This window comes from Lytechinus variegatus, chromosome 14 (genome assembly GCF_018143015.1).
Source record: "Lytechinus variegatus isolate NC3 chromosome 14, Lvar_3.0, whole genome shotgun sequence".
NCBI lineage: Eukaryota > Metazoa > Echinodermata > Echinoidea > Temnopleuroida > Toxopneustidae > Lytechinus > Lytechinus variegatus.
Genome location: NC_054753.1, coordinates 22,153,934 through 22,180,901, shown reverse-complemented (window position 1 = coordinate 22,180,901; position 26,968 = coordinate 22,153,934). Strand labels below are relative to the sequence as shown.

The window sequence follows — 26,968 nt, the reverse complement described above, 5'->3', positions numbered from 1 at the left end:
ATAGCATAGCTAAGCCTATTGTTCCTAATCTCTATTCAGAAATAACAATACAACTCCTTGGCCTTTAAATAGGCAAGGCCTGCATAATAAAAAGACATCTGGAACGTTCTTACAAACATGCTGTGGAATGTACTTGATCATTCTAGGCTATTCTTAAAGAGGAAATAACTAATAGATTAATGTAACTGCTTTCACAATTCTTCTACAATTATTCTTATATATAACACCTCCCCCACCGGGGAAAAGAAAGCTTTACCGTAGTAAAGGTTTCTTTAAGATTAATTTTTCTTTTAACTGTTCAAAGTCATCTTGATAAATTATTTACAGTTATCGTGTACAAAGATATAGTACTTAACGAACATGTTAAAATAAATGAACATCAAAAATGTTTTCTTCCAATGACACACTTGGTCAAAATCATGAATAATTTCACTTTTTATACTCTTGATAGAGCATCAGCAATTACATTATTCTTTCCCTTTATGTGTACAATTTTCAAAGGGAATGGTTGGAGCATTAGGCTCCATCTATACAGTCTTTGATTCTTTGTTTTGAATTTCTCCAAAAACACAAGAGGATTGTGATCTGTATAGACTGTAATCTCTCCATTGGTTAGATACACCTCAAACTGCTGAAGGGCTAGTACGAGACTCAGGGCCTCTTTTTCAATAGTTGAGTATTTCTTTTGAAACCGATTGAGTTTCTTAGAGAAGTAGCACACTGGTTTTTCGATGCCTTCTTCATCTTCTTGGAGCAATACTGCTCCTACTCCAACATCACATGCATCAATTGCTACTTTGAATGGCTTTGTGAAGTTTGGAGCTGCCAAAATAGGCTCATTCACCAAAATGGCCTTTAATTTCTCAAATGATCTTTGACATTCGTCAGACCAAACATACTTCACTTTTGCCTTCAGCAGGTTTGTCAGAGGACTAACCACAGTACTGTAATTTGGAACAAATTTCCTGTAGAAGCCACTCATACCTAAGAATCTGAGCAATTCTTTCTTAGTTGTGGTTGGCATTCCAACCAATTTCCAACATGATTCTTTCAAATGTCCCGATTTATGACAATGAGTACAAATTTTGGAACTACGACTCTCAGACCGTTTGGTTGATTCTGTGCCCCCACTAGCCTGATTCTTGTTAGCGTCTTTATCCTTGCTTGCATATTTTCCCTCACTAGGTTTATTGTGGGATTCAAATGACCCTTTACCTTTCTTTTTCCAATAATTCTTGAAAGGAGGCCTATCTCCACTACCTTTATGTGTGACCTCAAATTCATCAGCTACTATGGCTGCTTTACTGACTTCAGTAACTCTATGGTCATCTAAGTGAGATTTAATGCCAAAAGGAAGACTCTTTTTGAATTCTTCTAGGAGGACAACTTCCCTAAGGTGAACAAAATCTTTGTCAACTTTCAGTGATCTGTACCACTTATTGAACATCATTTCTTGTTCCCTAGCAAATTCAACATACGTCTGGCCTGATTGTCTTTGCATGTTCCTAAATTTATGTCTGTACGCTTCTGGTACCAACTCATATGCATTGAGAATTGTTTCTTTTACTGTAGCATAGTCACATGATTGCGTTTCAGAGAGCGAAGAATAGACTTTTGCAGCCTTTCCAACGAAAACACTTTGGAGGAGAAGAGTCCAGTATTCCTCGGGCCAATTCAGTCTCTTGGCCACTTTTTCAAATGACACAAAATATGTATCAACTCCCTCTTCATCAAATTTTGGCACAAGGCAAATGTTCTTCGCCACATCAAAGCCTTGGGGAGATTTATCTTTAACAGAGTTAGTATTAGTATTTGCATGAGCTAACTCCATTTCTTTCAACTTTAACTGGTACTCCAATCTCATTTTCTCCATTTCAATGTTTTCTCTGATTCTTTCCTTTTCAATGTTTATTTTCTCCATTTCAAGGTTTTCTTTGATTCTTTCCTTCTCAAGGTTTTCTTTAATTCTTTCCTTTTCCAATTCAATGTTTGCCAGTTGGATCTGAGCATCCTCTGACATATTGATAGAAGTTTCAGGCTCCTCTGTAAGCTTCATGTGACTAGCTAACAAGTCAATTATCTCTGCCTTCTTTAAACCTGGGGCTAGAGATACACCCAAATGATCACAAACTGTTATCAAATCATCTTTCTTCAGTGACTTCAAATGATCATATGACAATTCTGTCTTTGCAAGAAATTCTTCAACATCAAATGTAGCCATAGTGAATATACACAAATACAACCAAGTAATAACACAGTACAGTATATTCTAGAACTTTCCAAAAATTTCCAAAATGTTTCCAATTCAAATTGGCTTTTGTTTCAAATTGACTTTCGTCTCAAATTGGCTTTCGTTTCCTGAAAAACTGTTTTTAGTTTCAAATTGGCTTATACAAATTTGGTTTTCGTTTCAAAATTGCCTTGGCTTGTACAAATTTGGTTTTCGTTTCCCGGACAACTGTTTTAGTTTCAAATTGGCTTATACAAATTTGGTTTTCGTTTCCCGGACAAGCCCCCAAAATTATTTGTTACGATACTGCAACAAATAACAATAAAAATTTTATTTAAATTTCCTTTTTTTTATTACAGGAAATAATTATACATAAATAAAACAAATAATGATCTTACATAAATCTCTTGAAGTGTCCGATGTAAAATCCCGAAGTGATGATACTATATCCAAGTAATAATCCAAATGATAAAATCCCAGTTGACTGGCGAAAATTCACAATGATGGCGATGATGAAACTGATGTTGAAGTCCGATGAATAATAAGAGTCACTGCAACGAGTTGAAATGTCCGTGAAGACGATGTTGATGATGATTAACAGTCAATTTCAGCAATCCATGGGTTGAAGCGTGTTCATTGAACAGGTTGATGATGTTGATGATCTCGATGAGAACTGATAATTTCTCTCTCAAAATAACTGCAAACAGTTCATTGATGCATAAACTGCTCTGATCTGATCTGGTGAAGTGATCTCATATGATGTGATGTGATCTCCTGCTCTCATATGATGTGATGGTGTGATGATGTCCTTAAAGAAACTGCAGCTATATATACTAAGTTTCAACTAATCTAGAAGCTTCTAAAAAATGTCACCACCATAGAAGGTTCTAACACCTTCTTCCAAAAGAACATTCTCCTATAATGGAGCAGTCAAAAATCCAGAAGACTCTTGAATGACCTCATTGAAATCAACAGTGTGTCAATAGCATAGCTAAGCCTATTGTTCCTAATCTCTATTCAGAAATAACAATACAACTCCTTGGCCTTTAAATAGGCAAGGCCTGCATAATAAAAAGACATTCCGGAATGTTCTTACAAACATGCTGTGGAATGTACTTGATCATTCTAGGCTATTCTTAAAGAGGAAATAACTAATAGATTAATGTAACTGCTTTCACAATTCTTCTACAATTATTCTTATATATAACACCTTGTTCAAGTTATTAGGGACAATGCCAGGAAAAGGAAGAGGTATATGGCACAAAATTCAATTTGGGCCATTCCTCATTTACCACCATATTCCCCACAGGACCTAGGCCGAGATGAGGAACCATGAAGACCAGCAATTGCCCGAGAAATGGCACACAAACTGGCTTTAGAAATGGAAATCCCGAGTCATAAACTTATGGACCGAAATTCAGAATAACGGATCTTTCATAAAGCTGTTCGTAAGTCACAAGTGACATTACAAACAATTGGTAATCCTTTCTTGGGAATTACGTCATTACCTATAAAAACTGGTCATTCGTAAAGTCACCGTTAACCGAAAGAACAGCTTTCTGTTATTATTCTATTAGAGCTACTCTTCATGCCAACACAAGCAGAAAAAGACCGACTGAAAAGGGACACTGCCAGCAACATGTATAAACGAAAGGCACTTCTGATGAAGAAAAGGTGAACTAGCTGTCTTAATATTTAGTCTCAAATTCAATTACAATGAAAAAGGAACGTAAGATTACAAAACAGAAATATTCCAGCGAATTAGTTTAGATGAAACAGTTAAAAAACAGCGGTTAAAAAAGGTACTTTGTTGGTATTTCTGAAATTCTTACATTTTTAGTTTTGTGAAATAAGCGGAAAGATATGTGCATGTATGTTCTTTAACTAGTTAATTCATTATTGATCGAAAATTCAAGTGCCCAAACCTCTGCCACCATAGATGGACCAGCCACAATCGCCCACCCAAAACCCCACAAGCAGTGTCTTGCGTTTCACTCCGCCTCCCAACGAAGAAGAGAAGCTGCACGCGTCCCCGTCTCTAAGGATAGTGTTTCCAAGGGCTGCAACCAGTCATATCTACCGGATCTACGTGACATTTCACAGTACTTGCCATCAGATGAAGAACCAGAGGATATCCCGCAGCCACCCCCATCCCCACCCTCAGATGATGTTACGAGCTTCATGACGAATACGGCAGGCCAGATGTGGTACTACACCGAAGTCACACTAACGGCATCAAAGAAGTTTTCGTCGGCCAAGGACAGGAGAAGACCATGCCGACAGCCAGCCTGGTCAAGAGACTACCAGCAGTAGGGAGTCACCATGCATTGTTGATGGGTTCAGTTCAATCATTAATTTGTAAAGTCTCATAAAGGATGTTATATTTATATCAGTAATTCAATGTTATTATTTTTTATAATAAAGTTGTACATGCAATCCTTAAATACTGTCTGCTTCTCTTTGCACTATGTTTGTGTAAATATGAAGTGCAAGCGATGGTTTGTGTGCATGGCCAAAATCTGTTTTTTTTTTTGCAGTAAAAAAAACCCAAACATCCAAAGCACCTCAGGCAAGCTGGAAACATCGCGTAAGTTTGACTGGTTGATGATTCAAATTTTTCTTTGTCCATTAATTAATTCGTTTTTATAGATCAAGAAGACTTTAATCTTCTGGAAAATGGAAGGCAGTCCATCATCAAAGGCATTTGCCGCTTGCCAGACCAGGTATTTGCCCTTGAAATGGCGAAAAATGGTAGCCACTGAAATGGAAAGAGTAGTCCCTGAATATTTGAGAAGTAGTCCTTGAATGTATAGAAACAGACCCAGAAATTTTCAAAAAAAATCATTTTAGAGCCCCTGATAGAAAAGAAAAACCCTGTTTCAGATTCTATCCTCTCTTTATCCATTCTTTCATGAGTAGTAGGATGATCAGGGAATAAATACATGGGGGGCTGGGAGGTGGGGGGCTGGGGGGCAATCTAACCCCCAAAATGATCAAAAGAGCCTCAAAAACTTTTTTTAAAAGCCCTGGACATCCACATTCATTACAATGTTTAATGTTATCCAATGTTGCACATAGTTTTGGCAGTAAGTAGTAAAAGTAGCCCCCCCCAAAAAAAAAAATTAGGGGGGGGATATAATGGTTTGTGACAAGAGTATGTCAAGAAGAGAGTACTGATAGAGCTAGAGGGTGACCTTGCATGATCCGTCAGATTCAAACCATCTTCACGGGTCACATCAAAATCAAAACCAGGTGGCCGTTTCATAAATCTCTTCGTAAGATAAAATGACTTTACGCACGACTGATGATCCCTTCTTGTGCTCATTAATATCCCTGTATAACTGATATCACCTAAGAACTTGTTCCAGTCGCGCATAAAGTTGAGCGTAACATTACGAAGAGCTTTATGAAACAACCACCAGGAATGATCCGAGTCATCCTCTCACATGTAATTTTTCTTCATGCTCAACTGCAGCTTGATATATTCCTTAAGTCTAAGATTATGTTATATATATATTATTATGTTTTGCAGTATTTTTGACCTTGTCATGTTATATTCATCATTCTTATGTTGTGAAACGGAAATCAATAAAATAAAATCAAATCTATAATAAACTCATCAAAAAGAAATCAGGTCAAGGGTCAGAATCAGACAGAATGGATTGCGCCAGTTTGTAGTTTTAATCATTGTAATGATGATTTTTATGCTGAATGTGCAAAGTGTAAGCGCACCCCCTTGCATTGGCCTCTTGGCCGTGGTGGAATAAAGACTTTCACGCAACCTCCAAGTCGCTTGGTATATTTTCTTCCTTTTATCAATAAGTTGGTCCTTATCATCCCATAGTGTTGCATGGATCACACTCATCATTCTGAGGTGTTCATTTATTGTTTTAGTGGCCCAAACATGGAGTAGTATGCGCGTAGTGCTTTGTAACAGAAAGGAAAAGGTGCTATATCAAATGTCCCTTGTATCGGATTTTATTGGAAAGAATATTAAAAGGATGGTCCAGGCTGGAGATATCAATATCTCAATAAATAAAGTAAAATTCAGAAAATTTGATCAAAATCAGATAACGATAACAAAGTTTATATAAAAAAAATGTGAATTTTAAAGATTTGCATTATTCTGGTCTTCGTGAATTTTCAATAGGTGGGCTTTAAAATTCGACAACTTTGTTATTTATTATCAAATTTTGATGAAATTTCAGTATTTTACTCTGTGAATTCTACTCTATTTATATATACATATTTTCAGCCCGGACCACCCCTTAAAAGTTGGTAGGCGTAGAGACAACAAAAAGAATTTTATTAATTCCAAATACGAACTGAAGATACATGTTCAATTGGTGTTTGATGGAATAGCACTAACACTTATTTTCTATGCTTTGAAAAAAAATAAAGAGAAAAAATTCTGCAAAAATACAGACATCTAGCATCTCATAAAATATTCAACAAGTTTGCAGTACTGCTCTGTTTAGTATCACAACCATCAAATACACCATCCCATGAATTCAGTATAGTTGAAAAAAAAATCACTGGCAAGACATTATTTTTATTGCCTTTGAAAACACACAATAACAATGGCCTTCCTGTGACCATTATTTCAAACTTTTGTTGAACCTGCAACGTTTATTACCGATATATAAACTATATGTTTATTGGTAAATTATTTGTTTTTAAGTGAAAATAAATGAGTTAAACAATGCTACTGTAGCTGTTACAGTTGTAAGGCGTGCGGTGGTCTTTAGGCTTACAAAGCCTAATAGTGGAATTTACTTGACCTGAAGTAGCATCGTGTTTCATCGAAAGAAAAGCTTACCAGGACCGGAATTCTCGCCAAGTTGAGGTAGGTCCAAGTTCTTTCTATGACAGGACGTTTCATGATGGGGCAATCTTGAGACGGACGTTGTATATTTGACCCAATGTGTGCTGTATCCGAGATACCACCACGTCGACTGCCTCCAGCCAAGGGCCAGATCCAGGTTCAACAATGCTACTGCAGCTGTTACAGTTGTAAGGTGTGCGGAGGTCTTCAAGCTTACAAAGCCTAATAGTGGAATTTACTTGACCTGAAGTAGCATCGTGTTTCATCGAAAGAAAAGCTTACCAGGACTGGAATTCTAGTAAAGTTGAAGTACATGTAGGTCCAAGCCCTTTCTATGACAGGACGTTTCATGATGGGGCAATCTTGAGACGGACGTTGTATATTTGACCCATTGTGTGCTGTATCCGAGATACCACCACTTCGACTGCCTCCAGCCAAGGGCCAGATCCTTGCCGTTTCACCGATCTGAAATGGATAAGCAAATGAACAACTTGATCTTTATCATAATTTCAATGATATTTTTATTGATACTTTCCTTACAATACATAGATACAAATCAATATGAGCATACAATCATATTCTTATTTTTTTTTTCATAGTGATGTATATAACAAAGAGTACAGGAACTTTGTGTAATATATATGAAATATATGTAAAAAACATCACCATGCAAAGTCTGAACTCTATCAAAATCACACATGATCGCATGTGAATGAATATCCTCTAGCAACCTCACTTGTCGTCTGAGTGAGGGTGCGCTTTGGTCTCTTAGGCCATGGGATATCATGTGTGTAGGGTCTATACACTGGTGAATGATGTTCAAAAACATAGTCATGGCAAAAAAATATCACTCTTGCAGTTTCCCTTTATCATCATCGATTGGCACCAAATAATACACTTAAATCAATTGATAGGAGATTCAACCCATGTGTGAGGAGCAATAAGATGGAGGGGAAGAACAGATTTATTAAAAAAAAATCTCAAGTCACCTACCTTTCTAAATGCAGCTCTACTGACCCTAAATTTAATTTCATAATGGCTTTAGAATAACTCAATCTCTGATTTCACTGCCCAAAATATATTGGAAAATTAATATCACCAGACCACTCAAACACAGGCAGACAGAATCATATAGCTACATGAAACACAACTGGTTTTCCTGCTCGAGGGCGAAAGTGACATTTGGTCGTCACGGGTCTCTCGTCTTTAAGCACTGCCATTATTGCACTCTGCTTTGTTTTGCTACACCCCAAGGGGACAAGACAGAGTAACAGGAAATAGACCAGGTCGTCTTCAAAATTTCCCATAATATTGGTGTCTTGTGTTTCACCATCAATTGAAGTAGATAAGTGCCTCGGTTCTTTCCCAAGCCTCCATTTCCCACTCTCATTCTCTCTCTCCCACTTGTCCTCATTTAATTAGTCATTGTCATGCTCTTTTCTTTCCTTCTCTCTCATCCCATCTTGTTTTATAGACATATCAGCTTGCTATTTTTGTCTCGTTTTCCCACTCTCTCTTTGTCACAGTTTCTTCCACTATTTATTTCTTGCCTGAAACAAATCACACGATTTCAAATTTGTATTGATTGACATGATTTTTTTTAAAGCATAATAAGTGACATTGTTATTCAAGAAATATTCAATTCAAAACAATTCTTTCATTTCCCGACCACCTCCTCCCTGCACATGTTCTAATCAATCTCTTGTTAACTGTTCGTCTCTCTCACTCTTTAAAAAAAATTTCTTTACTCTGTATATGAAAAAGAATTAGAATTTTCTCTCTTTGTCTGCTTACTCCTTCCCCTTATTTGTCTTTTTTCTCATTGTACTTCTCCTAACTTTTCTTCTTCGTTCCTCCTTTGTTTTGTTTATGCCCCTCTTTCCTTCCTCTCTTTCTTTTCTTCCCTCCTTTCCTAATTGTTTTTTTCTCATTCCCTCTTCATTTTTCTTCCATTTATTGTTTTTATTTCCATCTTTTCTCTAAAGACTATATATTCTTTTTCTTCCCCTTCATTCCTTTTTATTCTTTCTTTCTTTCATCTTTCTCCTTTTGTTCTTCCCACATCCTCCACTTTTTTCTTCTTTTTCCATCCTCCTCTTTCTTATTCTATCCCCTTTCATCCTTCTTTCATAATTTTCTTCTTTAACATATCATTATCACCCTCAGCGTGCAATATTACAATTCAGCATACAAAACCCAAGCGCTTTCAATAAAGAAAATGATCAATGAATGTCGACTGTTCTTGATAAAGCTGCCTTGACAATAGAAAAAAATAAAACAAATGATTAACAATTAGTCTTTCTACAATGATCTTTCAATGAACAATATATTTCTTACCTAATGAGACTTCTCATGACATGGTCAACCATTTCAAGGTTCCTGTCCAAGATCAGCTCTCTCAAATACTGAACTATGAATCCTATATCTTCATCGACTGGATCTATCATAAAAAAAAGAAAGAAAGTGCATCAATGTGGAGCATTGTGGCTAAGTGGATTAGTCTTCTGATTTTGAAACAGAGGGTCATGGGTTCGAATCCCAGCAGCTCGAGCTAAAGCCCGGGTAATAATATTAATAATAACAACGTGCCTCAGAATAGAATATTTCTAGATAGATGGCGCTATATAAATGTCTATTATTATCAATAATAGCTCTTTTCTTCATTCATCACTTTAGTTTTTGTGGAGAGGGGAGGGTAAAAACTTGGGAGGATCATTCCTGAGGCCCAAGTTAAACTTTGCCATCCAATGGTAGCTTCCCTGAAATCCTTGATTCTGATTGGCTGCTTAGCATTGTTACCATGGGAGTTCCCATTGGATAGCAAGGTTACTATAATGGTAGCTTTATGCAACTGGGCCCTGGCTAAAATTGTGTTGCTGCCTCACAAGAGGGATGAAAATTCCTCTCAGATCTCATCTTCAACATTCCACAAGAAACAACACAGCTCTTATTTGATCAAGAAACAATTTTCTATCAATTACCATTGGTTGATAAATATCCATTCCTGCAAAAGTACTTAAACATCCCATAGCTCCACATCCCCACAAAGACTGACTTCTGTATACTCAAAACTTATCCCCTCATCCTCTTTCGTAATACAGTATTTTCACCTTTTTATTTGATAAAAAAAAAAACTTTCTGTCACTTACCGTTGGTTGATGATATCTATTCCAGAGATGCCAACTTTTGGAAATCAGAATTAGGGAGGATTTGCAACCGCCACCAAATTATGTGCGCATAGCGCACATCTCGAGCGCAGAGCGCTCGACCCTTGCGGCCGGGGTCCAGGGCCCGCCTTAGGGCCCTGGAAGCTCTGGGTTTCTAGATGCTCTCTGGTGCAATCTGACCCTTATTTTGGGGCATTTCACATGTTTTGAAATAAACATTGTTCCCACTTTTTAACATTAAAAATATCAAATATGCATTTTCACATGTAAATAAAAAAAATGAGGGGACAAAAGAAGTACCTGTTCACCAAAATAATAAGGATGAATTATCACTATCGGCTATAGGCAGGTTATGTTCCACTATAAATCCAGTAAAGAAAAGCTCAGCGCTGGTCCCTTGCTTGGTGAAATAAAGACAACAGGGTACTAGTGGAGCTCGAAGATCTTGTCATCGCAATGTCCGTAGGCCTATGCCGTTTGCTCCCGAACGAAAGTGCTTCCAAATTATCATCACGACCTCCCTGCTAAACTGAAATGTCCACGCTGCAAATTGCGCAAAATGCATGGTAAATTCCTCTTTCCGACTTCCGAACACACAGGTACTGGAGACTGTATTCAGTCTTATACTTCTGAGACCATTTCTTGGTCTTCTTTTGTTGATTTTCCGCCATTTCGTGTCAATATCAACCCATCAATACGCCGAAATCACACACCGATATTCCACCGCACGACTCGACAAATCTAGTGGCCGCGAGCGCACACGCCTCGCGAAGCTAGCCGGGCCTACCGGCCTGGTGCACAGTGGATTCCCGTTGGGCATATCACATGCACCAGCTTTTCGCTGCTCCTTATTTGTCTACTTTTCACACAGAATTTAGTAGCAGCGAACGTAATGGAGTTACTACATGCTAAAGTTAGCAGACGATACATGTCCTTCCAATCCAATTTGATCAATGCAAAAAAATCGTAATTTCGGGAGGATAAGGATGGTAATCGTAAGGGCGGGAGTTGGGATGAATTTTCGGGAGCCTCCCGATGAAATCGGGAGGGTTGGCATCTCTGCTATTCCTGTATTAGTTAGTACATCCCATAACCCCACAACCCCAGCCTTCCAATTCTTCTCACTCACACTTCTCTCCTCTTCCCCTTTCGTCAAATTCTCATCTCCTTATTTGATCAAGAAACAACTTTCCATCACCTACCATTGGTTGATACTATCCATTCCTGCAAAAGAACTTCAGCATCCCATAGCTCCACATCCCCACAAAGACTGACTTCTGTATACTCAAAACTTATCCCCTCATCCTCTTTCGTCATATTCTCACCTTTTTATTTGATCAAGAAAAAACTTTCTGTCACTCACCGTTGGTTGATGCTATCCATTCCTTTAGAAGTACTTTCACATCCCATAATTCCACGGCACCACAAAGATTGACTTCCGAATCTTCAACACTTCTCTCCACTTTGTCCTCCTCCGTCCTATTCTCATCTTCTTTGAGATTCCTCTCTTCATTCCTTTGAGGCTGAGGACCGCTGTTGCTAGGCGACATTGCCTCCTGTCGCTGACCTCCGGCTGATGGCTTGGGCGGAGTCTGGTTTCGAGTTATCATCTGTTGTATGTCCATCTGCCACCGAGGTCGCTTGGGGTTGTTAGCTTTACCAAAAGGACTTCCTTTCCTGAAAGTTTGAAGTACAGTACATCGTTTATTACAGAGTTTTGCCAAGACTGTCACATGAAAAATAAATTCTCTAACATTCAGGACATTTTATTCTTCTGCTTCATGACCCTGATCCCCACTATCTCTCGTGTACAAAATCTACAAAACATGTCATATAAAACAGACAAGTCCACCTCTTAACTTGCAACAAGCAAAAATTGATCACAACTATATTAGTGGAAGCAATTTCAGGATTTATCTAGGGTATTTTTTTTTCGCATGAAAAAAGACTCAAAATGCTAGAAATCTCTTACTTTGGCCTTCCTCTTTTCCTGATCTTGAAAGGGCTCTTGGCTGGGCTGGGTTTGGCCGGTGATCTGTTCTGGGATCTAGTCTCTATCTTCCTGACTTCTCTCTCTGGCTCTGGTTCAGGCTGACCAGTTGCCTGCTTCCCACGATAAGCTGATCTAAGCTCCTCTTGAAGATCGGCAGGGAGAGCCTCGAGACATGACGGATCAATCTGAACGAAGAGATATTTCATGTTTGAAGGTTTGCATGGCAGTATGGACACTCTTAGAAGGGTTTAAAGGTACACCATGTGGATAGTCCTAGAAAGGATTTAAGATTCTTGAAGACTGAGAGTCAACCTGCTTGAAATGTCAAGTGTTCTCTCCTGCTCTACAATTCCATTTGCTGACTTAAGCCAGTCTTCTCTCAACTCTCCAACCCAAGCCAGCCTCCTCTCATCTCTCCCGAATACTAACGCTTCTCAACTCTTTCTGGTTAACAGTCCTTTCAAGGGCGACACTTGTTTCCTGAAGATGCTTTAATTTCTATTAAACCTCCACTTCTTAGCTTCTCTGTTTCACTTCTACCTGTATCTACTTTTCTTCGTCCTTTTTAGGATTTTCAGGTGTACCATAAACCACTTGGATGAAGGGGAAGAAATATTTGAATATGCATTTCAGAAATTGACCTTGCTGGCTTTCCATAGCTGTTGTTGATCGGATCAATAGCAACTCTTTGTAAGATGGGACCATGTTGATATGATCAGTGGGCTTAGAAACTTACCTGAGAGAATGATGGAAGAGCTTCGACCACACCCAGTGACGACATTCCCTGGTTGGGATCATCCTGGATCAGTTCTTCCAAGATATGCGGAGGCACAGACCCGATCACACCTTGGTCCCACCTGCTCGAATCTGTGATGCCAGATGAAGTGCTTGGTTCAGATGCATCTCTGCTGCTACAAAACATGATCATCAGTTTTCAATTACTGCATATTATCAAATGGTTATCTGAAATCTATTTCATAAATCTGTTCCCTTACGAACAGCTCTCTGAATTGTCCTTGCCTCCTTGTCTTTCATTTCTTGGTGGATACATATTTGTGTCTTCTGTCATTCATTGCGCCTTCAGCACTCTTAACCCTATCTAGGCTGGGAGGGGGGACCATGGCCCCCCTCAATGATTCACAAAATATTTTCGCTGTGCAATTTATTTTGACCGTGCTGCTCACCAACTTAAATTTCAAGTCTCCGAAGCCCTCCCCCCCATGGCCATATGACCTCCCAAAAAAATTAGGGTTAAGAGCGGATATGTTGCACCATATACAAATCTATTTTATCATAATGGGGGGTGATTCAGAAAACACTAAAACCTACCTTGCAGAATGACTTGGTTTCTGTCCCTTGTAGCTCTCCAGGATCTGCTCCTGTATGTCTTTTGGAAGTTCTTGTAGTACTGACATATCGATCTGTTGAGGAAACAACAAACATGGAAAATTATAAAATTATCATAAAAAATATGCACAGATATCACAATCTTGATCTGTAACAAATGTAAAAACCTCTAGTGAGAACCCCCCAATAAAAACAAATGCACCACATACAGAAAGATCAAACCCTTGTACAAGTTAAGTATGTGACCCGCCACAATGAAAACCTCAAAAAGTCACCAGTGATGTTCTAAATAAATACGCAAAATAGAAAAAAGAACAAAAATTATAGACTAAGCTTTGCTGGAAGAGCAATTCTTATTCATGTTGTCAAAATGTTAGTTATAAGTGTACAATTCATTTTTCATCCTTTGAGCATAGGCAACACCAAGTCAACCATATAAATCAATTACAATACCTGAGAAGGGGATGGAAGCGCTAAATTATTTGAGAGGTGACTGGACTTCGGCCCTGCAGGACCAGGCATAAACGGCAGGGGAGGGAGAACCGATTTCCGCTTCTTCCGTGGTGTCTTTGAAGGAGATTCTGCAGCATCCGCCTTCTCGGCAACCGCTTCGGCGTCTGCCGGCCGCTTGGAGACAAAGTTCAGCATGGTCCTGACTTTGGATTTGGAACCCGATGGAGTGGAAGCTGCAGCTGAAGCTGCTTCCGAAGGGCTGATTGACTGATCGGTGACTCTCTGAGGATCAGGGTCGGGTGCGGTGTCAGCAGGCTTGGGTTTCGTCATGAAAGCGGCAATGGATTTACTAGGCAGGCTTCCTGCTTGGGTAGATGAGCTGAGCTTGCTCAACTGAATACCAACCTGGACAAAACGTAGCAAGTGGTAGAAATGGCAAGAATATTTTTGTATCCACAGCTTGAACCTGAGAACCATTTTCAACGAGGTTACCCATCAATGGGATGTTGTCATTCACTGACAATATCTGTGAAATTCTTGCTTCTGTTCAGCAAAGAGGCACTGCTATTGTGGCAACTGACAGTGAACAAGAATGAACAATATTTTCTTTGTACTGCATTTTACCCCTATGATATCTAAAGCTGAGAATTTGAAACAAGTTGCATTTATATATTCATTTTTCTTTTTAAAGGGGAAGGCGAGGACAAGACAGTATACAAGCTTCAAAGACATTTCCTGTCTTTACAACTCACCCCTCTCATGTCCACAGCTGGGACCTGCAATTCCTTCAGGAGTTTCTTGCTCTCCCTCTGCAGTACTTGGAGATCGTCAGTGGCTTGGCCAAGGGTACAGGACCTAGCCTTGTCCTCACATATGCCGTGACCCATGAACTTTGAAGTTTCCTTCGGTGCATCGGGATGGCGAACCTGAAAGGGGCACAACCAGGGAACGGGGTACAAATAAAGCAGGGATTACTTGAGAACACATTTCCTCACACATGAACTGTATCACTGGATGAATTTGTCTGGAACTGAAAATGATTTTTCTCCAGCCACATGACTTGACAAAGAACAAGAACAATACCCCCCCAAAAAAAGAGACGAAAAGGGAAAAAGTTCAGGAGAAAGACATTGCTCTCAAGATTGGGGATGAGAGAATGAGAAAGAGACAGATGAAAAGAATGAGTACAAAATGGAAGATATGAATGCGAGATCTAATACCTTTAATTTGATAGTGATAGTCCGAGCAAGCATCTTGATAGCCGTAAGTCTCTTGTGGACCTCTGCTGCTAGCTCTGTGATAAACTTCTCAGAGTCGGCCTCCTGCAATTAATGATAAACCAACACAGAATATTCAACAATGTCTGAAATAATGTATAATCACAGAAAAAGAGAATGAATTATTGTACACAGAATATTCATATACTTCACAATTCACTCATAACACAGATTTAAAGGGCTCAACTTTATTTTGTGGTCCTAACCTGCAACTTTGCCATAATCAGCACTTAAACAAATAATGATCAAATAATAGAAATGATTCCAGTTGTAACTCTGGATTTGTTTCTTTTAGTCTCTGATTCAAGTCAAGAATAAATATATATTTTCAAATGTTCCTACTAAAAATTCATTCAAAATTGATTTTTTTGTTGTGTTTTGTACATTTCCAACATTTTTAAAACAATATAAATAAAAAAAGAAAAGAAAATTCTTTTTGAGAAGATGGGACGTAACTTACTGTATGAATAAATGTCGGAAATGAAGTTCTAGCCCTTCACATGATTTATGGTAGAACTTTTACAGGGAAAGTAGAAAGCTTGGGGGCGAAAATTTTAATTTTGACCCGATACCCCCAGGATATGGGCAGAGTCCCTGACTCCGTGGAGAGTAAGCGCACTTTAGTGAATGATTTTTACTCTATAGGAGCCTCCTGGCTCATCATGCAAAGAAGGATGAGAATAAAAGCTAAAATCTTCTACTTTCAGATCCTTGATGTAGGCTTGTAGCCGTGTTCCTTGGATGAAAACTTCTGATCAAATGAAGAATGATAACTCTCATCTCGATTCATTTCCTTAGGAACAAATGGCATTTGCCAGCTTTTATCCACGCAACAACAAGATCCGATGACATGGATATCCCTATCTACACAGGAGGCCATTCCAATAATCATTGCATGCAATTCTTACACACACTTATCCAATGGCGGTATCACAATTCTGTGATACAGTACTTTGACTCGCATAAGACCGAAGTCCCTGGTCACAGCACATTCGTTGTGGTGAGGTTAATGTGAGTGATCCATCCAAACTCACATCACTACAATTCATTTCAAGTCAAAGCTGGGGGCGTTCAAGCTACCAAACAAGAAAAGATTCATCACATTGTGCAGATATTTGGGTGCATTGCTACCTTTTGTCTGAATTTCTTAAAACTCCCATTTTAAGAGCTATTATAAAAGAGACACGCTCTAACTAAATTGGTTTTTAGCCTTGGGTGTCAAACAACCCAAGAATGCAGAAAATGCATAGAGTGCCTTGCTTGGTATGTGGAAAATAATACAGGATTGCCTGCTGCTTGAATTAAGATTTTTTTTGTTGAAAGCCCACTTTCGCAAAGAACAAAGGATTTTCTAGACTAAAATGATAACTTTACCAATGTTACCACAGCAAAGACAATGCGTGTGAACAGGAATTCAAGCTATTGTGAATGAACACAAAAGGCAGGATGCCATGATACAGGGTGCAATTGCATCCTGATTTGCTTCAGATAATAAAGTGGCAGAAAATCCAAAGAATGCTTTATTGGGTCCTAATTGAAAGGGAAAGAGTGAAGTTGCTCCACTGACAAAGGTTTACAGGAGATTTTTGGCTTGTTGGATTTTAAAAATTCCATTCATTTTTTCCATTTATTAATTAAGTCCGTTCATCCACCAATATCCTTCCTTCTTTCCTTCCATCCATCCATCCATTTATGTATTTTCTAATTTCATCTTTTTATTTAATTCTTTGATTTATATACTTTTTATTCATTCATTCATTCATTCATCACTGATCTATCTTTTCATTTACAAATTTATCTATTCAGTCATTATAATCATTATTTTCATTATTATTATCATCATCGTTTTTTGGGGGGAGAGGGGAATTGATTTTTTGTAATCAATGAAGTAGACCGAATCCTCCTGAAGTATAATAACATTCCTTATTTTCAAAACCGCTTGGACTGGTATCTGCAGAATCAAATATTCTCAACAATGACACAATCTTTTGCCTTCGGAAACCTGGTGTTCCCATGATAACAGTTTGGCTATTCAAGAATACCATAGCCTCTAGGCTAGAAGTGAGACATGTTGCTTTTAATACCTGTTTAAATCTGATGCCATAGTTCACCTCCGCCGAAACCGATTTCCTCTCCTGCTCCTGGCGTATCGGTCGATCGTCCAGCCCTCGGCAGAATCCGTAGAGCATCTGACCGGTCTTCTGTCCAAACTCTTTCTGTATGGCCCCCATGGACAGCTGCTGCAAGTCAGCACAGGTTTTGATGTCCAGTGCTTCCATCTTGCGAGTAGTGGACCTCCCAACCCCTGTTGACCATCAAGGGAATAATCAAATCATTACTAGTAAAGCTTCAATTCAAGCATACTACGATAATTTATTTAGAAAGTTTATATAATTATAAACAATAAACAAAGCATCATAATTATTCACAAAAAACACAATTCATATAATGACATAAAACTATGTTCATTGACAATAAATGACATTTGACCTTGATCATCCGACCAAAGACTTGTCAGTGATACTTGATTACCCCTATATCCACATTTTATAACATGGCCAAAGTTCATTGACCTTAAATGACCTTTGACCTTGGTCATGTGACTTTAAACTCGGGCAGGATGTTCAGTAATACTTGATTATCCTTATGGCCAAGTTTCATGAACTAGGTCCATATACTTTCTAAGTTATGTTGTCATTTCAAAAACTTAACCTTTGGTTAAGATTTGGTGTTGACGCCGTCGCCGTCAGAAAAGCAGCGTGTAAAGTCTCACTCTGCTATGCAGGTGAGACAAAAATGAATCAAAAGAGAGAGAGAGAGACCAAAGAAAATGAAGAAAGACAAAAAAAGAAAGAGAATAATGATAAAGGGGAAAAAGGTAAAGATAAGATAAATAGAAACATGTAGTAAGGAAATGGAAAGAAAAAAGAAGAGAGAGAGAGAAGTCCAAATCAATACCTGGTAAGTCTTTGACTGGTTGGGTCCTAATGAAGTCATCAACAGCATGAGATTCTAAGATGAACTGTCCATTCGGTTTAGCCACCCTGGTGGACATTCGGGCAAGAAGGATACTGGAAGCTTAATGAAATGAAATAATTGACAAACCATTATTATCTTACCACATACATGCCAGTAAACATGCTGCCGAATCCTAAACACACCTTTGCCGGAAGTTCTTCAAATTACTCTCAGAATATGTCAAACCCAGTTCATTCTTTTCATATTGTCAGTCACTACATACCACTTTTCAGAGTCTTTGATCGGTATGATAATGCTAAAATCAGATGATTTTCGCCTCCATTTTTTTGATTGTTGACTGAACATAGCGAGATTAATATGATCACTTTTTTTTAAATTTTGCTGATAATCCGGTAACTTATACAGTACCCCTCTCCAGACCACCCCTCCCCCACAAAAAAATAAAACTTGATGTTCATGTTAACCTATGATTAATTTGCCTACCAATTCCAGCAGAGGCATTGCACTGTGTTTCATCCTTGATCTCTTGTCTAAGAACCCGAGTAAAGTCATCGGGAGAGGCTCCAGTCTCTTTCAAGATCCCGGAGATATCAACAAACATCTCATCACAGCTTACTGCCTCAATGTCATGTGTGTAGCTGCAAGGAAGCAAGGGAAAAAAACTACATACATGTAAAAGCACAGTTAGGATTGCTGGTTTAAAGTTAAGTTTGGGTTCTGGTATAGAAAATTAAATTTTTAAAGCTACATGGTTGGAAGCAATCCTACAGTGTTTATCATGTGCCAGAATATTTTTTCAGAGCAATTAGGTTAATTGAAATAATTCAGACTTGCTTGAAATTACATTACTTGTTACCTCAAGTACAGTAATACAGGCATTTTTATCAATTCTTCAGATCTCCATTTGCTCTTTACTCCGTAATCATACATATTCCTGAAAAACTGTTTGGTAGATATTATTTGTATTATGCTTTTTTATAATTCTGTCTAAGTTTTATCACATTGTGTCAATTTATTTCTGTTCTTACCAACACCAGACTTTACCTTTAAAAAAAATTATAAAGAAAGGTCATTCATATGTTGAACCTGGGCAAAAACTATGATATGATTCCCTTGAAGGTCATTAATGACAAACTTTTGAAGCATTGTTTGGAACTAAACTGTGAAAGAAATGAATGTGGACTTCTTTATATTCCTATGACTTACATGTACAGAAATTTTCAAATTTGTACTTTCATCTTCCATTTTCTTAATTATTACTGTAGTGGTACAAAAAACCTCCCCGTGTTATAGCAGAGATGCTAACTGATAGCTCAAAAAAATCCTGAAAACCCAGGCCGGGGGTCCAGGGGCCCGCCCAGGGCCCCTGGCGGGGTCAAGGGCGAAGCCCCCTGAAGCTGGAACGTTTTCTTATTCTTTAGAGGGCTGAAATAATTAATCTACAGTAGTACATAACAAATAATTAATGACATAATAAACTTCATATCATAGGCAAGAAAGGTGCTCAAAAAAAAAATCATGTAACCCGTACTCATTACGGTACGGGTTAACCTGCTGCGGGTTAATATGCTGCGGCCAATAGGTGCGTCTCGGGACGGGTATATGTAGCAGCTGGGGTGCCCTTTTTCACTCACTGTACTCATCAACAAGACAATCCTATACTATTGAAAATCCATAAATCACAATTTCTATCAAAATGATGGATGGTTCACACATATGAATTGATGAATACGCACCAGAGAACACATATTTCATGGTAGCAAATAGGTTTTCAGCTGAAATCCCGCGGCAGACAACCAATCACTCACGCAGCAGCAGGCAATTGCAGCCACACCGGGCCGTGCTTCGAGCGGTTCTACCGGGCGATCGCCCGACTGGGATAGCGCTGACACCCGTATCCCTGCAGGGTATAGAGCGGCGTTTGCAACTGCTACAATGTATTGCTCGCGCGTACCGTGCAAGTACAGTACCAGCTAAACTTCATGCTGCGCACAACGCTAATAATTTTCCGTCTGCGCAAATTGGCCATCCAAAATTGAAATTGCGCTCTCTGTAGCGAACTCCGTGACAAGATTTGGAGGGGAAATTTTTACGGATTTCACTTTGACAATCGATTTTTTTTCCCGGAATATTTTTCAGCAAAGGAAAAAATCCGGAATTCCGGAAAAATCCGGAAAATTAGCAACTCTGTTATAGGAGTTGATGATACCCTTTTATAGGAGTTGATGATACGTGTACCCTTATCTTTAAAAAAGAGTTCTCATGACAATCAATCGTCAATATTAAACAATCAAAGGAATGAAACTGCACTTAATGTCACTCCTCACCTGGCTACGATATCATAGAGCTTCTGCGAGACCCTCTTATAGCCGTCAAAGTCGTACGGAATCGTCTGGAGTTCAGGGCACAGCGACTTAGCTCTCCCCATGGACATACCGTTCTTTACACCAGCTTTCCTAGCTTCATAGTTGCAAGAGGCAATATCAGCCATTGAGTGGAAAGTGTCTTTAGGTTTGCTACTGGACGAAGACACTGCCCCTCCTGCTTTACCAGTCCCTTCGGAGTCTGCAGAACAGTTGCTCTGGTCTTCCTTGTGGTTCTGGCGTGAGGCATCAGAACCATACTTCTTTTCATAATACTCCCGCTCAAACTGACTGATTTCCTGCCTGTACTCGGACATGCCGCTCTGTCCTTTTGAGTGCGTCACGGCTACAGGCTTTTCAACAAGGTCTGGCCGTTTGATTAGACCAACGGATACAAAGAAACAGTCCATGTCAATGTGCATAATCCTTCTCGTAGTCTCCTTTTTTGCAGCCTTCTTGTTTGATCTTGTAGTCCGACCTTCCCTTCCTTCGGTACCTACCGTGGAATCCTCAATCCACTCTCGCTCTTCATCATCCTGTGTCCCACCCGCTCCAAGCTCACATTTCTCGGCTGGACCTTGCCTCTTTTCTTTCAAGATGGCAAGGAGCCTCTGCTTTCCTGGAAAAGTGGCATCCCCGTTTCTTTGGAGTTCATTAACATACGCCTTGCACTCCGCTCCCCATGTTGATATGTGATGCAGTCGAGAATTGTTGTAGAACTCTGACAGGAAGTTAGAGTCTCCTGCAGTGGCCATGCCGATCGATCTGCCTTTTCCATGGGTGTTTGTGTCGGGTGTATCAAAACTCTTGTCTGCCTCAGAAAGAGCAGAACCTGTGTCCTGTTTTTGAGGAACATTGTCACTTGCTTCTTCATCTTGAGCTGCTTTGGTTGCTGTCGAAGGAACGTTTGAAGCACCGGATTTGTCTTTTGGTCCCTTGAAATACGTCAGAACAGCTTGGTTTTGACGAGAAGACCGGTCTGTGTACAGTTCATAGGGCAAGGAAGGAAGCAAGCGACCAGCCTTGATGCTGCAAAGAAAGAGAAAACATGTGAAATGATTTTGTTTCCAATCACTAAACAAACGCAAAGTAATAAGAAGCCATTGGCGATATTGCGGTTCACGCTATTGTGAAAATATCAAGAGATATCATGGACCTGTACCAGCACAACAGAAATGTACCCACAGGTCATGATGAAATATAGATCTGTCGCGGAATGACGAAGCCAATTAAATATGAGGAGGGCCACATGACCTCAAGTTTGGTTGAAAAGGGAGTGACGGTTACAGAGTTATTTGCCAAAAACAGGGATTGCAGGGTAAAGTTTATGTTTGACCTGAAATGACCATTGATTTTACCAATGTGACCCCTGAAAGCATACCAACATGAATAAACCTCAAGTGCATCTATCATCCAACATTGGTTGCAATTGAGGCATCAATTTGATTTAGATTTCTACGAGAAGTGCTCAATGACGTACCTGTCTGTTATCCAGTTAGGTTTGACAATCTTCTCATTCTTCAACTGCCTCAACTTGGCATAGGGAAGGTTCGTTGCAATGATATGTGTGACCCTTGATACAGAGTAGTAGTGCTGATACATCCCACCATGCACTGTCATCAGTCGCTTCAGTTCATCTGACGAAGGATCTGCACATAAAGATTAAAATGAAGATTAAAGCGCACTGTGCCGTAACATAAAAGATACACTTGAATGTTGAAATATTTGTAGCTTGAAATTCTCTGGCAAATCGTGTACAAAAAACACACACACACACAAAAAACAAAAATCATTTGTTAAAACTTATGTGCATGTTTTCAGACATAATAGGCAAAATGAAATAATTGGTTTGGCCATTTTTATTTTGTAACTTATTGTCATCTAACAAAAAGAATGAGTATGTATTTTTGTTTTTGGTGCAATGTACATCTATTTCTTTTTTGTACTCAACTACCCTGCTATCCCAGTCACAAATTAGTTCATGTATTTCAATTGATTCCATGCAAGTTGGTAGAGACAGAACGGAGTATTAACAACTCACAAACAGATCTTTGTTTTTGAAATAAATTTGGTAAGAGTTCCATATGCACCCCCAATAAACTTGAAAATAAAAACATGGAGAAGGTTCAGAATAATATATATAGCCATAATATAGAACATATATGATGGGGGAGTGGAAATACATACCAAAATATGGCTTCATTCCGTCATATTTTGAGCAGTGCGTGTAGTTCTCTATAGACATCAGTTTAAGTCAGTTAAGGGTCTGTGAGTCTAGACTAAATGAATTCTCGGCTGATAATCGTTAAAATACCCCTTCAGGTATCAGTGCTTCTCACTAGCATAGTGGGAAAGGTCTTGACTACAGGTAAAAAAAGGTGAGTTTGAGTCCCAACTAAGGTAAGCAACAGTAAATAAGGGTAGAAAAATCTGAAATCAACGCACTGGAAGTCTCAATCTTTTATTTTTGGTTGGAGGTGCATGTGGAATTCTTTCCATATATTTCGAACTTGGCATTTAATTTCAGAAGTTAGATTTTCTGAGGTAAAACTGAACTTTCAGTTCATATACTATTATTACCCCAAAATATTCATCTCTATACAACATTTGTAAAAAAAGAAATAGTAAAGGCCACAGTCTACTGCCCCCATTGTCTCTTATTTTAAGGTGCTGGGAAGTGGAATATACTTCCAAAAGAAGTGATAATACATGGTACCGGTAAGTAAAAGTGATCTTAAGAAATGAATTTGAAAGATCTCTTATCTATTATTATCTGCCATTTTTCCTCTCCTCTACCATTTCTGCCTCTGCCAATTTTTCCTCAGCCATGTTTGCCTCTATTCTTACAGCCATTGCCATTTTTAGTATTGTCAGTACCATTTTTGCCTTTGCAAATTTTGTCTCTGCTATTTTTACTAAGTATTTTTATCTCTACTAATTTTTACCTCTTGCCATTTTTGCCTCTATTTTTAAGCCTCTCTTATAAAAGTAGCCTCTCTTATAAAAGTAGCCTCTCTTATGTTTAGAATTTTTTTACCTTTGCCATTGGCATTTTGCCTCTTCTTTTCCCCTTCGGCCCTTGCCATTTTATCCTAACTGTTAGAGGGTACCAGTTAGCATACCTCTGCCATTGTTGCTTCTGCCAGTTTAATTACCCCGGATAACATGTATTTCTTCAATTGTCAATAGCCCTGACCCTGTGTAAAACTAAAACAGTTAATTTTTTACAAGATTAATTTTAGATTATTTTAGGTCATTATTTCCAAATCCAAGTGCATATGTGACATGTCATGGGCAGGACGATGCAATGGCCATGGGCATGGCATGCCCATGGCATGGGCAGCATGCAGACTGTTTTCAGTAGAGGCGCTGGTCAGAAAATTGGGATCGTCCCAGTTTACAGGGAGTGTCTCAGTTTATAAGTTTTTCTTCACACAAGAAATCTAGGAAAGTTCATTCACCTGTCAAGTGCCGACACCAATCAAGTGTGCTAGTCAATGTAAACATATCAGGTTTCATAACAAGATTATTGGAAGACGGTAAGTCAAGAAAAATAGACGGTGAACTGGGCCGGGGGGGGAATTGAGGTCACTGAATCTATTTTTAGCACTCTCAATTTCCGTAATTGCTGTCTTTGTCCCGTAGGGGGAATTGAAAAAAAAACGTCCCCATAAACAAGGACAGTCTCAATTTATCAAGACATGATTCGTCTTGGTTGAGGATATCCTTGTTTTCTGGGACAATCCCAATTTTTGGACCAGCACCTCTAGGACTAGGCTCTACTGGTTTTGTCTTCATTGGAATTTGGATCTAACGTTACAGTATAGTGAGTGATTGTATTACCGACCGGCCTTGTATTACCGAACGCGCGCATCATATGCGTCAGAAAATAATCAAATACGCTCAAACCTTTGCAACTTCCTTCCAAAGGGAACTTAAATAGAAAAATGATGAAAAATTATCAAAAACACAATGTCGAAGTCTTTATATCCTCAAAGCAATAAAATATGGTCAAAATAGCTCATCAGTGACTTTGTTGTTTTCCCAACTTTTCCCATAGAAAACACACGTTCGGTAATACGATACCTTTTCAAGTGACCAAAATATTTCACTTGCGAAGAGGGGTCCGATTGGAAGCTGATGTCGTAAAAATGAAAAACAATTTCGGCAAAATTTCTGCATGTTTATATTTTGTAGGTATTTGTGTATTTATGGTGAAAGTTTGGTGAATTTTATTGGAATAATGTGTTTGATATGATCAAATTCATGAAAAGTGTTCGGTAATACGATTTACTACCATACAAGTTCAGTACTAAAATAAAACGTTAACGTTAGATCTACTCAGATTCGGTTGTCATGGTTGTGAAAATTAAGCGGATCTATGATTATGAGCTCAAGCTCGTTGGGATCTATCATTAGATCTATTTAGTTACCATAAGCACAAGCATACACTTGCGCTCAGCTCAGAGCTGCAGTGCAACTGCAAGCGAGCGCGAGCTCGAGCGATCAGCAACCAACGCAACGGATCCAAGCCTCGGCCAACCTCCGGGCTGAACATACCTGTGTAACCGTTCACATGGATGGTGACCCCGCGAAATATGGCCGTCGACGTTCCTGACTTCTCCTTATTTGTTGGTGCATCACTTCGGAACTGCTCCTCAAGTTTTCGAATTTTCTCAGACATGTAATCTCCATGACTTTGATTCTCATTTTCTGACTTGGATCTATTCTTATTCTTTGAAGACCCTCTTGAATGCATTTTGGTAGAATATGCACCTCGATTGCTAGCGCGAGTTCTTTGATAATGTTGTTAATGTTGCGCGCGGAAAATTAAATGAACTTTAATCAATGTATGACAAGCCAATCTTCCTTTTTTCAACAGTATTTGAATACATTTCCTGAAGTTAAATTATAGATATATCCACTACTTTTTGTACTTATCTTATTTTAAAGTTATTCAAAATGTAATACTTTAACTGAAGATAATCTCTCTGTACACTCTCATCATACTTTGCAAGTATCATGGAAATAATATTTGGGCACTTCATAGTCAGCTATTACGTCACGTCTCTATTAGAGCTGCTTGTTGAGTCTTCCTGTATCATGAAATGTGTTGAATCCGTTATTAGTATCTCTATGGTTGAATCATTTCTATATTGAGCTGTTTTTTGAGAACTTTTCTGTGACCACTGCAGGGGCCGCGGAACCGGGGGGCTGGGGGGCTTCAGCCCCCACTTTTTTCCAAACCCGTGTACAAAAACGTAAAAATTACCATATAGCTGTGATTTTTCAGCCCCCCCCCACTTTAGGCTCACTCAGCCGGCCCCCCCCCCCCCACTTTGAAAACCGTTCCGCGGCCCCTGCACTGAACCACCATTTGTTTGTTTGTTTGCATTTATTTCTGCGTTCAAAAACACAATACAAAATTATTTATAATTACAAAATACAAAATAATTCATAATATAAACAATGTGGTCATATTACATAATAAATACAAATAAGGATGTGAGTATAAATTAATCTTTTATAAATGTAAACATATGCATATAATGTAATAAATGAACGCAGGAGACCGCCATCGTGAGCGGTTTGGCTTGAATTGATGGCGGCCTCATAAAAGATTCGTGACTAAGATTGATATTTACTGACCAAGTGGGTGCATTGCAAGTGCAGGTGCTGGTGCTGTGTATAGCAGTTGAGTAAAATCAGAATATTAAATAGCGAATGTGAATATTTGAGTGAATGTTTTAATTTGGAGGTTGGGGTTGATAGGATTGAATATATATGAGTATATGTATGGTTGAACACGTTTTAATATTGTTCGCAATTCTTCGACTGACAGGGTCCAGTTTCCTGCTGAAAGAGATTTGTTATAAGAACAATGCATTAATTATGCCTAACTAATTCTATAACAAGTTTCACCAATCAAAATAACTGAATGATTTCAATAGCTTTAAACTCTTATTTTTGTGATAACTAGTATTCTGAAACATGCCCTATAGAGGCTAGATGTGGAATGGTCGCCTTGACTCGGTCTAGTTAAAGGACAAGTCCACCCCAACAGAAACTTGATTTGAATAAAAAGAGAAAAATTCAACAAGCATAACACAGAAAATTTCATCAAAATCGGATGTAAAATAAGAAAGTTATGGCATTTTAAATTTTCTCTTATTTTCAACAAAATAGTTATATGAACGAGCCAGTTACATCCAAATGAGAGAGTTGATGACATCACTCACTCACTATTTCTTTTGTATTTTATTATATGAAATATGAAATATTTTTATTTTCTCGTCATTGTCATGTGAAATGAAGTTTCATTCCTCCCTGAACA

General features: G+C 38.6%; 1 protein-coding gene across 3 annotated transcripts; it reads right to left on the bottom strand.

Moving 5' to 3' along the window:
• Positions 1–7,272: 7,272 nt before the first annotated feature.
• On the bottom strand, positions 7,273–25,440 carry LOC121427800 (DNA repair protein REV1-like). 3 transcript variants are annotated; one of them, XM_041624361.1, is made up of 15 exons: positions 25,195–25,440; positions 22,115–22,283; positions 20,599–21,663; positions 18,755–18,909; positions 18,251–18,370; positions 17,377–17,597; positions 15,236–15,337; positions 14,768–14,941; positions 14,016–14,420; positions 13,545–13,636; positions 12,952–13,126; positions 12,195–12,400; positions 11,586–11,899; positions 9,393–9,495; positions 7,273–7,520 (listed from the first exon to the last, which is right to left on the bottom strand). In XM_041624361.1, the coding sequence occupies exons 1-15, from the start codon at positions 25,391–25,393 to the stop codon at positions 7,403–7,405; spliced, it is 3,618 nt and encodes a 1,205-aa protein (XP_041480295.1). In that variant the 5' UTR covers positions 25,394–25,440; the 3' UTR covers positions 7,273–7,402. The 3 variants fall into 3 exon arrangements, with proteins under 3 accessions (XP_041480295.1, XP_041480296.1, XP_041480298.1); XM_041624362.1 differs by having other exon boundaries at positions 12,952–13,123; XM_041624364.1 differs by having other exon boundaries at positions 12,952–13,120.
• Positions 25,441–26,968: the final 1,528 nt, after the last annotated feature.